At 38.1% G+C, this 17303-nt stretch overlaps 1 protein-coding gene across 1 annotated transcript in view; it reads right to left on the minus strand.

The window, feature by feature from the left end:
- Positions 1-7646: 7646 nt before the first annotated feature.
- Positions 7647-17303, minus strand: part of tbkbp1 (TBK1 binding protein 1) — a 44430-nt gene continuing 34773 nt past the window's right edge. The window contains exons 8-10 of the mRNA XM_087784107.1: positions 13574-13689; positions 12467-13233; positions 7647-10852 (exon numbers count right to left, since the gene is read on the minus strand). Of these exons, the coding sequence (XP_087640233.1) occupies positions 10724-10852; positions 12467-13233; positions 13574-13689 (1012 nt within the window). The 3' untranslated portion in view covers positions 7647-10723. The remainder of the gene's footprint in view (positions 10853-12466; positions 13234-13573; positions 13690-17303) is intronic.

Here is a 17303-nt window from a genome sequence, read left to right on the forward strand (position 1 = left end):
CATAAAAAAGTTATCTCAGGACACTCCACAGTTGAAGTAAGACTATAGTGGAGAAAAGAAAAACAAATCCCAGTTACTCAATAATGAGTAAAGCACTGGTGTTGGCGAGTAAAAACTTCCTTTTAGAAGGCAGAAACCTTGAGCAGAACCAGACTCATTGTTGACAGCCTCCTGCTGTGAACGGCTGGGTGGAAGGATGGGGACATCCTTGGATGGAGAGAAGAGTGAGTGAGGATACAGTGAGAGAAAAGAGGAGAGTAGAGAAGAGTCCATGGAGGTGCTGGAGAGAACTCTGGATCCGATGACGTGGTGAAGGTCCTGGATCGCTGGGGCTCAGGGAGAGAAATAAAAAGTGTGGGTTTAATGAAGAAGGCAAATAGGAAACAATAAAAAACAGGGTTTGGAAATAACGGATCGAGATAGGAAATAAGGAAATGGGATAGGAACAAGATATCTAAGAAACAAGCATTGGAAGTGGACAATGAGGAGGATGAAATTAGAAAACAAGGAAACAAAATAATAGACAAGAAAATTTTGAAAGGGAATAACGTAGGAAACTAGGAATCAAGGAATTGAAGTTGTTAACAGAGAAGGAAAATAGGAATAAATTACTTAAAGTGGAAGATAAGAAAACTAAAATAAGGAATCGAGATAGGAAATAAGGAAACAAGATACTAAACTAGGAAAAATAGCACAGAAAAATGAACAATGAAACAATGAAATGAGATGAGAAACAATAAAACAGGAAATAAACTTGGAAACAAGGAATACAAGTAGTTAATAGAGAAGGGAACTAGGAAACAGGAGAAACAGACGAAGAGAACGTCACTCTCTCGTACTATGCAATAATATAAATAAACCATGTTTACAATGATTGAGTGATGTTTCTAAGAAAGTATTAAATATGAAAAACCTAGTTGATTAAATAAAACATTGGAAGAAGATCGAGGATTTAAGGTAGTTTTGTTCTTAGAAATGCAGAAAATAAAAACATTAACATTTTTTAGATACTATTCACTATTCATTGTTTTAATTGCATGATGAAAATCACTAATACATGAAAAATGGTTGTTGAAAACATAAACTATCTTTCATCAACGGCAGAAAAAAACCCCAAAAACAACAACCGATAATCTGCCAGTACATCCTTTTCTTTACATCTATATCTTCTTCTTCCCCCTGAGTGGGAGGTTCAACCAGAGACGTGGGTGAGACGTCGCAGTCAAACATGGGCACCTCATCTAGGTTTGCAGAGGCTTGAGTCACGTCGACAACTTTTATTAACCTCATCCTGGACGACCACTCACTCGCCAGATCCACTGAGTGACACACCGGATGGAAACCATTACCCACAGTTCTGAAGAACCATATTTGGTTGATGATCCGCTCAGGTTTTCCATCCTCCTACCTTGAAGCCCACTAGATGGTTATGTATCATCAGTCATCTGGGGGGCTGTATGTATCACTTCTCGTCTACACATCCGATCTGAAGTGTGCTCGCTTGCCTGACACATAATTGTGGGTGAAAGTTCATCAAACAAGAGTGTAACATTTTCTAAATTGATTTCAGGAATCAAGCATTAAAGAAACAAACTAAAATAATGAATTATGTCAACAAAACATGACAAAAAGTCTTGATTAGAAAGTCACATTTATTGAAAACAGTTCCAAATGCAGATAGAAAGTCATATTTAATTAAAAATAAAATTAGGAAATCATTTTTAGACAAGAATTGGAGAATTTGATGAGTCATATCGTCTTAGGTCAGAATGAAGTGTCATAATGAGTCAAATTAGAAGTAGGTACGTTTTATTTTGATGAAGTTATTTTTTAATCCCACTTTGTAATGCGTCAAATTCCCTAGAAACCCATTTTCATTGCATTGGGAATTTCTTTATATTTCCAGCAGTTCTTCCTTTATACTCTTTACTAATGTATAACACGGTTTAATTTAGGTTTTAATATGGTATGAACGAAAGGAAGACGCACAGGTGATGATGGTTCTCTGCACATAATAACTCACAGTGTTGAAACGGTTCACTCCAGCGACGCCGTCTTTCTAAAACTTTGGCTAGAATCCCATCAGAACCCTGGGGCTGGTGCTGTCACCGATGATGGAGGCAGAAGAGGAGCGTGGTTGTTGGCGGTGTGTGATGTGTTGTGACAGCGGGAGCTGGCGCTGGCGGGCGGTCACCATGCGGCACCATATTGCCGGACTCCCCGGGGACCTGGTATCAGCCTCGCCAAGAAGTGCTAATAGGCGCAACACGTCTTACTTTCACACATTAAGACGGACGGAGGGTGACAGATCGGAGCTGTGATACCGCTGCCTCAGAGGGCAGGGGAGAAAAAAAAGGGGGCATCAGAGCTTGTTTGCCATGTGGCACCGACTAATGACGAGCGCCGACGTCGTCTCTCTCCCGTGGTCGCAGACGCTGAACTCTTCACCGTGGCGTTGCTCGGCGCCATATTGCAACTGACAATAAAAGTGTTGAGATGCGATCAACACTTTTCACATTCTGACCCAAAGCAGAGGGGGTCAAACGGAGCCGCCGCTGGCTACAACACCTTTGTCCGAGCTGCCAACAAAATCCTGGACCCACTCTGGACTGAGGAGAACTTCACTGAACTCGCTCTCGGAGACGGTGTTGGGTGAATTTGGCAGCTTCTTCAGCACCTGCCTCCAGCGGTTTGACTCAAAGATTGAGGAATAAAAAAGTACTATCAAATACACACCGGGCTATATTTATGCTAATTGATGGTCACTCCCTCTTGCAATGGACACACTAAAAATAACACAATTAATAATCCTGCATGAGATACTTAAAATGTGGATATTGTATTACAACAAATATTAAGGATTTGTTGTCATTCGGTCTCCTGTCGGAGAAGAAGACGAGTTTACAACAGAAGAAGAACTATGTAAGAATGGTGTACAAACAGTGAAACACAAATCAAAGACTCAACCACAAGTTTCCACTTTGGCTTTTACGAGACAGATGACGGGAGAACATTGATAAAGAATATGGTCATTGGTTTACATTAGATTAGTTATTCAGTGTTTATTAATTTGTACAATGTATAAAGTTTTGTAAAAAATGCTCAGAATCAAATGTTTTCTTTTTTTATTTGGTATTCATTCCTTTTCAGTCGCAAATAATGTGATTTATTTTCGATACATTTCCAGCAATACATTAAAATCATTATCATGGTACTGACCAATCAATTGTCAAAGAGAGCATGTGATCGACCAAGGATCCTCCCTATTGGTCGACCCTTCCTTCTCACTGAATAGAACATGAGTGCGATGAAGTTCCGGTAATTTAAAACACAGTTATTGATGATAAAGAGATAGAATGTAACATAGTATGATGGTTCATTCTCAGCTCTCAAAGACAATAATAATAATAATAATGCATTTTATTTAGAGGCACCTTTCTCGGCACTCAGGGACGCCGTACATAGCCAAGCATAAAAACAGAATTGAAACATGAAAACACAGTTAAATATAATGAATTAAATGCATTAAACAGATATGAATAAATACATCTTGAGGTGTGATTTAAAATGGTTGAATGAGTCCATGACCTGGAAAAAGAAGTCATCAGAATGATTTTAAATTATATCATTTAAATGAATGATGGAATGTAATTGTTGTTATACTTGCTGCTACATTTAATCAGTAAGCAAGAGTAATTATAACCAACAACTGGACTCATGTTTCAGAAGATGCTCGTCTATCTTCGTTCTTACTGGAGCCTTAAAGCAGAAGAAGTCACAAGCAAATGAAATAAAAGATTCATAGGGAAGAGCGTCTCAACTCCATCTAACCTTTAAGAGAAGTCTGTGTGGACTTGTTGAGATCACATGACTCACCGCAAGTCGACGAGAAATTGTTGTCATCCGGGGCCAGCTCTAGAGTAGAGAAAGAACCTATGTGGGTCTAAAGATGGATGTTGAGCAGTATTTATACATATGTTTATTTAAAAATTACTCAATACATCCAGAAAATTGTTAATCAACTCCTTCATCAGATTTCCGCCTCTGTCCATCAAACTTCTCCTTCAGTCAACCCTCTGATTCGTCAGCCGACCCCTCCCCCAACTTACGCCCGCGGCCCCCGAGGGCCACGCTCTGGTCTCTGTGAGTGAGTGTGAGTTGCCAGCCATCAATACGGGTGAGTTACAGAGGGGTCACGGGTTCAAATGCGGGTCACCGCTACTCCCCGGCCGCCGTGCGGATTAGCCGGAGCGCCGGGGCAAGAAGCAGCGATGAGCGGTCGAGGGTCTCTGTCCCTCGCGTGAGTGGAAGTGTGTTTGTGTGTCATTCCTTTGCATGTTGACTCCACAGCACAGCTGGAGACTTCGATCTTGTGGGCCTGGGCTCGCCGCCAAATGACAGGACAAAGTTGTTGCCGGCTTGGTTTGAGTGGAGAAGCTTCTCTCTACGTTTTCAGCATCAGCAGCATCAGCAAACACCACAGAGGAAGATCAGATGTGATACCTTTTCATATGAAGCAGCTCAATAGAAATTGTGAATTTAATTATCTAGTATTACCAAATTCTGAATCCCGGAAAATCCCAGAAATGGATATTTAACCAGGCCTCTGGATGAACAAAGTTTTTTATAAACAATGTGTTGATTTATCTAAAGTATTTCACAACCAAATTATCAGAAATAATGATATCATGTCGTCACAATTCTTGTCAGCAAAAGTTCTGAATAAATAGTCAGATTTGTCACAAAAAAAAAGTGATTTATCTTCATATTCTCGTCTAACAAATCTTAGATAAACCGAGGAAGCACATTCTTCGGAATAACCTCTCCCGTGTCAATCAAGAATATGAAGATTAGAATAAGAAGTAGATTAGATGTTATTACACTATCATAATAATCAGAGTGTATGTCATTATGGATAAATAAAAAATATGAATCTGCATGTCGGCAGAAAGGCTTGCATGGGCACAGGATCAGAAAGAACAAGGTTCAGGAAATCAGCCTCTTTGAATCTTTTTTGTAAATGAACCGTTGTACATGTATGTTCAATACAATGGTCTGTGTTGCAAAGACAAAGTACACACTGGACAAACCCCAGACATTTAAAGGATTTTAAGAGGATATGTTCTGTTAAAATAGGACATATGTCACCCTTATAACAGATGCAGTAATAACTCTAAAGCAAAGAAAAATTCTTAATATACCCACAAGTTAAAAAGTGGACTTACATTTTTTTTCTCTCAGATGCAGCTGTATAACAACTTTCTTAACATGTGAAAGTAAGATCATTATATTTTGGGGGGTTTATTTTCTAATGTGTTTTTTGACAATAAAACATTCATGTATACATTTGCCCAGAGATATCGCGTTTTATTAAAACAATAATAAACTTAATCATGATCCAAATGATAATAATTATACTGTAATATTAATAAACAAAATGGAAACCCACAAACAACGACCAAACCCCAGACTGAAGACGTTTATTACAAAACATTGATTACAAATCAGACCCCTACAAGTATACATATGTTCAAATATATATATATATATATTCATTCAATATAAATCCTGTAAACTCCAATCACACCCCATTCATTCCACAGACTCACCCCCGATCTCAAATGAAATGTACAGACCAAACAGAACGACAGCACATGTCTGGCTCATGTTGGGCTCAGCCAAAATTATCTTATCTAGTGTGATATTTATAAGAAAAAAAGGTTTTTAATTCACAATATTATTATGTTAGATGAGACAGAATAAGTGAAAATGCATCAGAGTGGCTGTGAGTGTGTGTTAAACAGGGTTTCTGTGTCCATCTAGTGGCCTAAAGAGTTCTTTAACAGAACGCAAACCTAACTCAGTACTCACATCAAACTAGAGCTGCTAATCTATGTAGGGGATAATAATTCATTCATATAATTAAAGATAAAAAACACATACCAGTCAGTCAATCTCTGTTAACTTCATGAAACTCTGTGGGCAATAGATAACAAATGAACTCGAAAACAGCTTTTGAAGTTCTTCACACATTTTATCAATTTGTCAATGATTAGTTGCTTCTGATATTGAGACCAATTCAACATATTTGATAGAAATATGTTTATTTACAACACAATAAATAGTGTAATACCCGTGTTATTATTTCAAGATAATATACAGTAACAACAACGATAATGATGATCATAGTAATAATAATAATAACAACAAGAACAATAATATAAATGATTATAAAAACATCTTATGATGTTAATATATATTTTTGTTTAATCAAATCAATAAATCATGTGATATAATATAAATAAAATGCAAATTAAAAATATATATATATATATAAACGTGTCATAATAATGTTATTTCCAAAATTAAAGGTGCACATCAAATGGTGAAAATGAAAAGTAATAATTATTGAGAAACATAAAAAAACAAGATCAGTTTGTTAGATGAGGTTTGTCAAAACAGAAAGAAAGACTGTGAATAAATCTCTACACAATAATTACTTTAATTGTACATGTGTTACATGTAAAAAGGGATGTGATCTACAGTAAATGGAATATTGATTAAATTGTATATTTCTGAATAATGTCTCAAATTAATTAAATTCAATAATTGTATTATATAATGATTTAAATAAATTAAATAGATTGTTTAAAAAAAAAAAAAAAAATTTACACAGTAGAGATCATTGGACTAGATGTTATTCATTTTTATTTAGTTCTTTGGTTTCCTGCTACAAAGAACCGCACTAGAAATGCATGTTCTGAAATTACAAAACTAAAAGAGCAACTATGTTTTTGGTTGTTTTGTCAGAAAGACGTCTCTTGTAGCTTATCGACAATTTTTCTTCTGTGGTTTTCATCTGCTCGCTCTGCGCTAGCCTGCATGCTCTGCTCATGACTCGACCAGAAGTTGTGGTTTGTGGGCCGGATGGGCGGGAGCTCCTCTCTCCCCCTGAGGTCGACTCCTCTCTGAGGTTTGTGGCACTCGACTTCACAAGAAGGAAATACATTTCGAAAGAAAGAAATAACAAAAAGGATCAAATTCATTGGAAATAAATCAGAAAGTTGGTTTGTAATGTAACTGTAAATAAAAATACTTTTCTATTTTCAAGAAACCAGTTCTTAAATTAAACTATATTTTTCTTCATATCATTATATCGAACAAACAAATGTTTACCTTTACTTATGGTACTTATGTACCAGACATTTAATCAGCAAGAAACTGAAGAAACAAGTCTATATTAACTGCTGTTCATACACTTTTCCGTTTCTACTCTTGCAACATAATTTCATCATAACTAATTACTTCAAATGTTGATCAGATGTATAGAAAGATATGAGCAATGCCACCTAAAAAAGTCAAATACAAACTACTGCCTTGACCATCACAGCCTGGCGGTCATGTTGTTTTTGCTGAGTGACTGTGTTTGCAGAAGAGATTTCTTATCTTCTCAAATCCATTTTTGATATCTTCCTCTTTGAACTGCCTCTAAAATATCCTCTTAGTGTTGACTGGATGATAAGAAAACATCGAGTCATCCCGAACCTGAAGTGAAGACGACACTTCCTCGTATCTTCACCATCAGGCAGAAGAGATTAAAAGAAAACAACGAAAAAAGACTCTTGTCGGTGCAAGTGGCAGTTTATTGAAGCCAATATTTACAGACATTAGTGAGTACATTTCCATAGATCTGTGGGTGATGTCGGTTACACAGGTACTACACAGTTTCACCACGTTGATCATGTTCCTGCGTCGGGTTGGAAAAACGACAGTGATACACAGTGGGAGGTTGTTCAAAATGAATCTCCGAAACTGCTGTTTTCAAAACAACAAAAGGACCAGGATGTAAGTTTAGCTGCCTATCCGAGCGTGTGGTGATCTGTCGGTTATAGTTGAAATGTGCTTTACTATTTTACAGCTTCTCCAATTAAAGAGTACAAATCATACGTTGTAGTATTTGTACATGTTTATATCTGTACATGGATTAAAATATGTTTTACATATGATACAATGCAGTATTGGTAGATATTATATATATATAGATTCATTGAACAGGAAACTTTTAAAGCCCTCTTCATCCACTTGTGGGAGTAGGTAGTGACTTCTGTCCCTGACTAACAGAGGATTGTTTGATTGCTTTGAATTCAGAAGAAAGAGAAACTGTTTTCAAGACTTTCTGAACCTCCACCAGGACTCAAAGTAGGTCACATCTCATCTGGTATTCGGGTGAGGTGGTGAAGTTTAATCTGTGTCCTACATCGTCCACCATCTTATCTCACGGGAAACTTCAAACCCCAGCATGCATGGTTGTTCTGGTGGAGCGAAGAAGCTGCATAAGTTAGAGACGAGCTCGCGCCAGGTTCGGCTGACATCAACGTTATTTGAAAAAACAAGTTCCACGTGTGGCTGTAGTGCTGTAGGCATTGAACCCAAGTATCAAAACAAAGTCCAACCCTGCCGATAATTAAAAAACCTGTGATAGAATTAACCCCCGGTGGGGCCACAGAAAGCACACCCGGCAGACACGGGTTCAGGACCGACTGCCTTAGGATGTCACGGAGCTTCTGTCTTGACTGGTCGGCTGCTGACAAAACAACGTTGTTCACCAAAAATAAAACCAAATGCTTTTGATCTACAGTAAAGAGGAGTGAACGTCTGGATCCATGTCACCTGCCAACACGTGCCTTCATCATTCCACATTCCTCACCAAATACAATCACGTAAAAATAATTGAATAATTGAATGTCTGGTACAACTAATGGTTCATTTGTTTGTACAAATATAATGATAAGAAGAAAAATAGATCACAACAGTTTAGTTAAAGAATATATATATTTAAATAGTTTCCATGTTTTCTAGATAATAACACTTGTTTTACACACACGTTTTATTTTATGTCCGTTAGTCACATGATACTCACAGGAGTTACTACTTCATTGATAACAATTGTTTGAAGGCTGCTATATTATTTTATATCCTATATAGAAGTATTCGCCACTTGAACAGAAGAAAATTAACGAAATTGCATTTGACAAACTTTTGTGTGTTAATTTATAAAACAAAAACAATATTACATTCTTTGATCATATTTAAAACATGCATCACGTTATCGAATATTCTTTTTTTTTTAATGATCTGAATAATCATTAGCATTACCTGCTTTGGCCCAAGGGGGGCGTACGACCAAACTGAACACAAGGTCAAACAAAAAAAAAACCCTGTGGCAGTGAAAACATGAACCAGGTGAGTTTCATCACTCCTCTGTACTGCACAGCCTTAGTAGAAGCACATCTTTGACACACAACTGAGGGACGTGGCCTGAGTGAAAGTAAGAAGCCGTTCATCCCTCCTTCACAATAGGCAGGTGGTCAAACTCTGGTGGTTGATTGTTGCACATTCCTCTTTACGTCAGTTTAACCGCTCGTTCTCCATCAGTGTGTTTGTGTCACGTGGATTCGGGCAGTTCTGACGACAACAGTCAGGAGCGAAAACAAGTGTAGAACTGAAAATCTCAGTTTGTACAGAAACAAGAGTGTATTTACATCAAGAGACAGAGAGAGAAAAACACAGGACCCTCACACATGAGGCGCTTTGCAAAAATATATCTTTTTTTTTTTTTGCCTTACAGTTCAACACGAGAATCAAAAAGTAGTAGAAAAGAACTGGCTGTACTAACCTAAAGTGCTCTTAAGATCCTCCGTAAAACAACTTTGAAACAAGAGCCGTAGCCCCGCCCTGCAGGACAACGCCGGCACTGCACTTTCACATTCATTAGCTTTCTTTGATTATTGTTAAGGTGTGAGTCTGGATTGTTCTATAGAAGCCTCAATACTTGATGTTGTTGTCACCTCCAACGGGGGAAATAAAGGTTGTGGTTCGGAAATCTGGACTTGATTTCATTAAATTAACTTTATTTGTTATATCCATTCATTCATACTTATCTTCCTTTTGTTGCTCTTCTCTATCTTGTTTGTATGTGTCAGCATATCTAAAATGTATTTAAGTCTTGAGTTCTGAACATGAGTAGAATCCAGCATCGGCCTCATGTTTGTCATGCAAGAAGACCTCACAGTAGCTGTGGAACATTTTTCAGGAAGAAAAGAACAACTCATTTACAAGAATCTACACAGATTTGAATCACCAGCGTTCATGTACAGTAACACCTTGAATGTCGTTTTCTCGTCGTGTCTGTTATTTGTTTCATGCATACAACGCACCATTGGAATAAAACCAAAAATATATATATATTTTGAAAAACTAAATCCCAATCTTTTTTTGTATAGTGTTGGTTTTTGGCTAAAATCGGTTGCTTAAGGTCGACATGAAAAGTGCAAAAGAGTGACTCAAAGAAAGAACATCACTACATAACTATCATTCAAGAATCACATACATCATATGTTTGTACACTCCCTTTTTAAGTGAAAGAAACCATGGTTTCGCCTTCACGTTGACATTCTCTTTTAACAAGGACGTTAAAAGACGGCAGATTTCAACTCTGAGTATAGTGTTAGAGCATTTAAAGCTAAGGTGGTGGAGACGGTCACGACGTAAATGACTCCCTGAACGTTGCTGTGTCATGCAGATCACTAGAACCCTCTGGCTCGGGTGGCAACAGAACCAACGTTTGGTCGGGAACCAAATGAGAAAATTGTCTGCATGTACCGAGACCTCCGTGCTAAAGCGGCGGTCAACATTTGGGTCGTCACCTTTTCTGCGGCGTGATTCAGATTTTGCTGTTCTCCAAGTGGGAGTCAATGTGCTTGATCAGGGCGTCATCGGGGTATCCTACCGGGAAGATCAGCTGACACAGAGGACAGCTGCGCATGTCGCTCTCCTCCGTCTCCATCCAGAGCTGCACACAGACACAATATGATGAGAGGAAGATGCTTTTGAAGTGTCTTTGTGACATGAAATAACATCGACAACAATCACGTGTGTATTGATATCTCCAGCTGAGTGGAGAGTCTTTCTCCAACTAATCTTACCTAATATATATTTCTTGTCCTTATTCTTATTCTTATTCTTATTCTTATTCTTATTCTTATTCTTATTCTTATTCTTATTCTTATTCTTATTATTATTCTTATTCTTAGATTCCAAATATCTTGTCCTTAATATGAGACACAAGACCAAAATTTCAGTTATACAGAGGAAGTCGTTCTCAGCAAAATGGTTGCCTTGGTGCTTTGTTCTGTTTTTGTATTGTTTATTTTGTTTGTTATCTTATTTCCTTCTGTTATTCTGTACTGACAACACAAAAACAATTTTGTTTATAACACTGGCAATAAAAGTTGTTTGATTCTGATTCTGATTAATCTTGAATGTCTTGAATTTCTTCCCATTGGCAGTCAAAACTTAAAAATAATATATATCATTGGAGTAGTCTTTGTTCCAGCGTAATGTTGTTAATTTTAAAGTAATAGGTTGTACTTACTTGAAAAAAGGGATGTTGTTTTACTTTATAAATTAATTTTGGGTTAGGATTAAGTTTGACACAATTACACCTATCTTGTCTTTTTCTTTTGCCCACAATAATATTTCTTGAACTATTTTGGAGTTACTTAATTATAGGATAGTGCTGAGCTAAAGTATAGTATCTTATTATCAAAAAAAGTTTGGAAACAATCGTAGCGAATCTTCAGATAATTAAGTGGAATAATAATAATAATCAGGTGAAGAACTCTAAAGGAGTATACGCTGCCCCAGCCTTGAATAACAAAAGCCAATTCAAGTGTGTGCTTTTGTTATTTTTAATTAAATTATTGCGTTACTGTGATGGGGTATTTGCTGAGAGTCAGAAAGGCATGTACATGTATGTGGTTTTTTTTGTTACTCTCTCTCCTCAACATTCTGTGACTTTGAACGAGCTCTGAAATCTGTTATTTGTTTAAGTTTCAACTTAAAGTCATATTCTTAACCTGACACTTTAAAGGTACAATCTGTAGTATTTACAATATTGTTTCTGGTTACGACTAGTGACAGAATAGTGCAATGGCAAAGATGCTCGGTTTTTCCGTTGACCAAGTTCTTGTAGTGGATGGATGGATGGATGGATGGTTTGATGGATGGATGGATGGTTTGATGGATGGATGGATGGTTTGATGGATGGTTGGATGGTTGGATGGTTGGATGGATGGATGGATGGATGGATGGATGGATGGATGGATGGATGGATGGATGGATGGTTTGATGGATGGTTGGATGGTTGGATGGTTGGATGGATGGATGGATGGATGGATGGATGGATGGATGGATGGATGGATGGATGGATGGATGGATGGATGGATGGATGGATGGATGGATGGATGGATGGATGGATGGATGGATGGATGGATGGATGGATGGATGGATGGATGGATGGATGGATGGATGGATGGATGGATGGATGGATGGATGGATGGATGGATGGATGGATGGATGGATGGATGGATGGATGATTTGTGGTCATTCCTCCTTAAAGACTTACGTTGATGGAGGGCCAGGACTGAGCGTGCTCAGCAGAGATGTAGCCGGACTGCGGATGGCAGCTCAGAGTGTTCGACCGCTGAGGGAAGGCAGAGCCGGACGAAGGACCTCTCATGGTGCCGCTGGTGGCCGTGGGCGAGAGCACGCCGAGCGTCCTGGGGGGACTGATGGTGTGCTGACCCGTCCACTCCTCCTCGTCCTCGGAGGACTGCGGGGGCTGAGGCGCCGGGGTGGACGGCGGCGGAGGCTCGAAGTGGAGGTGAGCGACCTCGGAGAGGGGGAACGGCATCTCCCTGGAGTGTCTCATGGAGCTCTCCTCCCCTCCGGCGCCGCCCTGGTGAGGGGACGGCGAGCGCCTGTGCGGGAGTCCGTGCGGAGACGTCACGTGCTGGGCCTGCGGTTTGGAGTAGCTGTCTATGAACGGCCGAGGCTTGGGCAGCGTGGACACCGGGTCTAAGGAGAAGCGCGGGGGGCACTGGTACATGGAAGGGTCGGTGACCTCCGAGTAGCTCCGCCGGCCCTGGAAGCTGGCCCTCAGGTGCTGGCTGGGAGGGCGGCAGGAGTAGGACGCCGGGCCGTTGTTGATGTCCAGCAGCGGCGAGCGCCGGTGCATGTCCGGCGAGAGGCGCTGCAGCACCGGCGAGCGTCTCTGTTGGATGGGGGAGTGATGCGTCTGAGGGGCCACAGGAGAGTGACGCTGCAGGATGGGAGAGTGGCGCTGGGAGACCGGGGAGTGCCGCTGATGGTGGATGGGGGAGTGACGCTGGACTGTGGAGACAGCGAACACAGTTAAATATCAGGTGGTGACATTCTTCCTCTTCACTTGTGACTCCTCTGAACGTTCACTATGATCAACTCTATTAGGGGAACCATGTTGTCGATGAGTCACGAGCAACTTCCTGCAGGAGGAGGAAGAGACGAAGGGGGTTTCTGCTGCACGTCTTTTCCACCTTCACTTTCTCCTCCTGATATTTCCTGTAAATGTCTTTTTATTTTGAACTGATGAACTCGTCAGTTTGTATTTAAAAGTATTCATCTCATATAAAACAAACATGTGATCGTCTCATAAAAAGATGCAGCAGATGCTAGACGTGTTGATTCTGCTCACCTGGACTCGTCTGCTCCTGGGAGGCTTTTCTCAGGATTTCCGTCTGTTTGGAGCTCAGTGTCTGCAGGCGACTGAGCTCCTCCGTTAACTCTGTGTACGCCAGAGCTAAGTTCACTCTACGGGAGGCAGGAGAGAAAGTATTAGAGCAGAAGGCCAGAGTCATTTTATCCATCATGGCTGCCCCTAAAAACACACATGAACCCCTCGCAGGAAACATCACACGTTGACAATGACGATCACAAAACATATACTTTCATTAAATTCAATGGAAATGTATAAATAAAAGAACCTAAGGTAAGGTAATAGGTAAAAGGTAATAAGTCAAGCTAATAATTAGAAAACGTTTTTTTTTTTTATCTTAAAAAGTTCCTAATATTACTTGTATAGAAAACACATTAATTTAAACAATATTTACCAGTAAAAGACAACATAATTTACGTGTGAATTATTATACAACAAAGTAAAACCCTCCAACAAAAGAGTATTGAGGGATAAAAATATGTGCGTGATAAATTGTCAATATCAGTAATTCCTGTTCTTTATCAAATTGGATATAAAGATCCAAGTAAAACATATGCTATATTGGTTTGTGAAAATAAATAAATAAAAAATATTTTCAACCTTGAACGAAGCAACGAATGAAACAAGTTTATGTGAGAAATGGATTTAATTTTATAACCATGGAAAGTAAAGTTTAAAAAAAAGGACATTTTAGTATTTTTAACTATATCTAAGAATATGATTTTCATCCTTTGTCTTTCATCAGAAGAAACAACATCCGTCTGAGCTGCAGTGTCTAAAAATACACACCTGCAGGTCCACGCCTGCATGCATCTGGATGTAACACACGTTTCATGTGTGTGTGTGTGTGTGTGTGTGTGTGTGTGTGTGTGTGTGTGTGTGTGTGTGCGTATGTGTGGGTGTGTGTGTGTGCGTACATGTGGGTGTGTGTGTGTGTGTGTGTGTGTACGTGTGGATGTGTACGTGCAGATGCCGCTCTGATGTGAATCAACCTATAGAAAGTAGGCAGCAGATTGACCTCTGACCTGCTTGATGCTGCAGAAAACATGATGATAAATGTTTATTGAGCTGATGTCGACGTCCGTCTGTGTGTTTGTTGTTTACAACATGGCAACAGGGCTTTGTTTGTAGCAAAGCTTTGATGGTTGTTGGGTGAAGTTTCAACCCTTCCTTTTCTCTATAGTGTTTTAAGAAGAAGGGAGGGGGAACTTTCGTGGAGCCCGTCTTAACTCAAGCAGGGTTTATGGTGAGCGGAGCCATCTTCAGTGGCATGTATTATTAGAGATCGGTTCGGCAGTCAAACGTCACCAATAACCACACAAAGAAAGGCACGGAGTGTGTTGGAGTATTTTTCATTTCTCTGACACTAAATTGCTTCAAATCCAACAAGTAGAACAAAAATAAATAAAAATGAGTAAATAAAAAATGATTTTAATGCCACCCTTAATTTAAAGTTAAATTAAGTGCTTCTGATTTTAGTTCAGCGACAATAGTAATGTTTTACCAGATAAAAAACACGAAATGCTTAATTCGAATTAAAAAAGATATAGAATAAGTAAAATAATTGGACACAAATTTAAATTTAAATCCATTAATACACAATATGATAGCTTTACCATTTATCTTTTCTAGAAATGTAAATACTTTTTATTAAACAATTTGAAGTAACCCGTCTTTTTCTATTCTGATTACATTGAGGATTGTTTAGCTTCTAGTCTTAGTGCAGATGAAAATATATTTCGAGCTTTATAATGAGTTTAAATAAAAAATGTAATTAACTGTCTGCCTCCAGTATCAGAACAGTGTAACTGCAATGTAACTGTTCCTCCATTGCGCCTTGTCACAAAATGTATCGCGTACAAAACCAGGTTGTCTCTTGTCGTGTCATTTTTTTAGTTTTGTTCTCCCATTGACGAGACCCTCTGAAGTTTATAGAAACACACCGGCTCTGACCCACTGCTGGTGGTACTAGTTAGTTAGTGTCTATGTTAAAAGATGGATAGTTCTGTTGTGAGTCATAAGTTCAAAAATTAATAATCACATAATTCAAATGGAAGAAAATTATAAAAAGTATTGTACAATAACTTCTCAGACCTATTTTTTTTTTTTACAAAAATAAAGTCTCTTGCTACAGAAAATGTTAACAAAAAAATCTACATGTCACATAAGGGCATTCAAATTAAATTACTTTTTTTTGTGTCTTAACACTGGAAAAAAGGACATAATATTGTACCTAAAATATTTGCAACTCATGAAATAATACTTTCTAAAAATCTATCCAACTTCTGCCATTATTGATCTTTTTTGTGAATTCATTGTGATAACTCTGTGTGATAAGTATTTATATTTGAGCTTGTACCACGAGAAATATACCCAATAATTAAGTTATAACATTTAGATCCCCATCTCTCAATCTTAAAATCTACAAATATGCATAAATTGTTCTACGACACCATATCAATCACTGCCGTTTATATTAAACACACCAGATTACAAGAAACAGCAAGTGAAAGTCAGAGTGAGCAATTGGAGGTTTGTAGTATGTATCATGTTCAGTAAAATAAAACCGAACTACGACCACGGCTTGGAAACTACACACAGATGTGAACCACTCATTCGCTCCAGCATACCTCTTCGCTCTAACTTTTTTTGAGAGGTTTCAATTGAGTGGGAGTTCACTGGGCTGACGCTTGTCTGATGTGTTCATGACTTCCTCTCCTCTCAAACTTTTTGCAAAATTCGGGTGATTTTTACAACTTAATTTTTACCTCAGTTTAAAAGAATTCTGACACCAATCATTTGTTCACGACGGCTACAAAGAATCTGGTCAATTTTATCTTCTTTAAACAACCTCTTAGCTCATAGTTTTAAACCATGGATTTCCAATTGAAGCTGCATTTATTCTTTCTTTTTCAGTGAAAAAAGTATTTTTTATAAATGTTCCATGTCCTTGAAGTGTTTCACAGTTTCACTGATGGACAAACACATTTTAAATGCAGCTTTCGGGAACACATCTAAATTCAGATTTCTATTTGTTCGCTTTAAAAGCATCTGATATTTGTCGCTGATTAAGATTATAGTACAAAAGAATCATGAAAGAAAAGCTTCTGATTAGAGATCATGTGACCCAGTTATCCAGTGTCTTTCTTTTTGTTCTTCTTTTGCACCTGTGTTCTCTCTTGATTCATTTTTCTCTTTGTTAAATACTTGATCCGTAGAAATATGACACTAAATCTCATTTTAATATAATGTTCTCTTTGTGTGCGTGTGTCCTCATTTGAATAAAAAGTCATACTAGTGGCTGCCGTTAGATGGCGCCCAAGGTCAGAGGATATAACGACGATGTGGTTATAATGATGTTTTTCTCTTGTAAGAAAGTTTATGACGATTAACTGTCACTTATTTTACAATAAAAATAATTAAAATATATTATATGTTATATACTGAATTAAAAAGACTGACAATTTAGTTTATTTAAAAAACATTTTTTAAGCTGATATTTTTTGAGAATTAAAAATGTTGCTGAGATATTCACCTGCATTAGCAACTTATTAGTGCTTACTGTTGATGTGAATAAGTGCATTTTTGTGTAAATAATATTATAGTTAATTGTTATACTTAATATTTAATCGAAATAAAATCAGAAACATTGGGATTGTCATAACTTGAAAGCAAATGCTTAGATAAGTAAATTGCTTATATTTATTTC

The sequence above is a fragment of the Callionymus lyra genome, chromosome 2, assembly GCF_982586985.1.
Source record: "Callionymus lyra chromosome 2, fCalLyr1.hap1.1, whole genome shotgun sequence".
In the NCBI taxonomy this organism is placed as follows: Eukaryota; Metazoa; Chordata; class Actinopteri; order Syngnathiformes; family Callionymidae; genus Callionymus; species Callionymus lyra.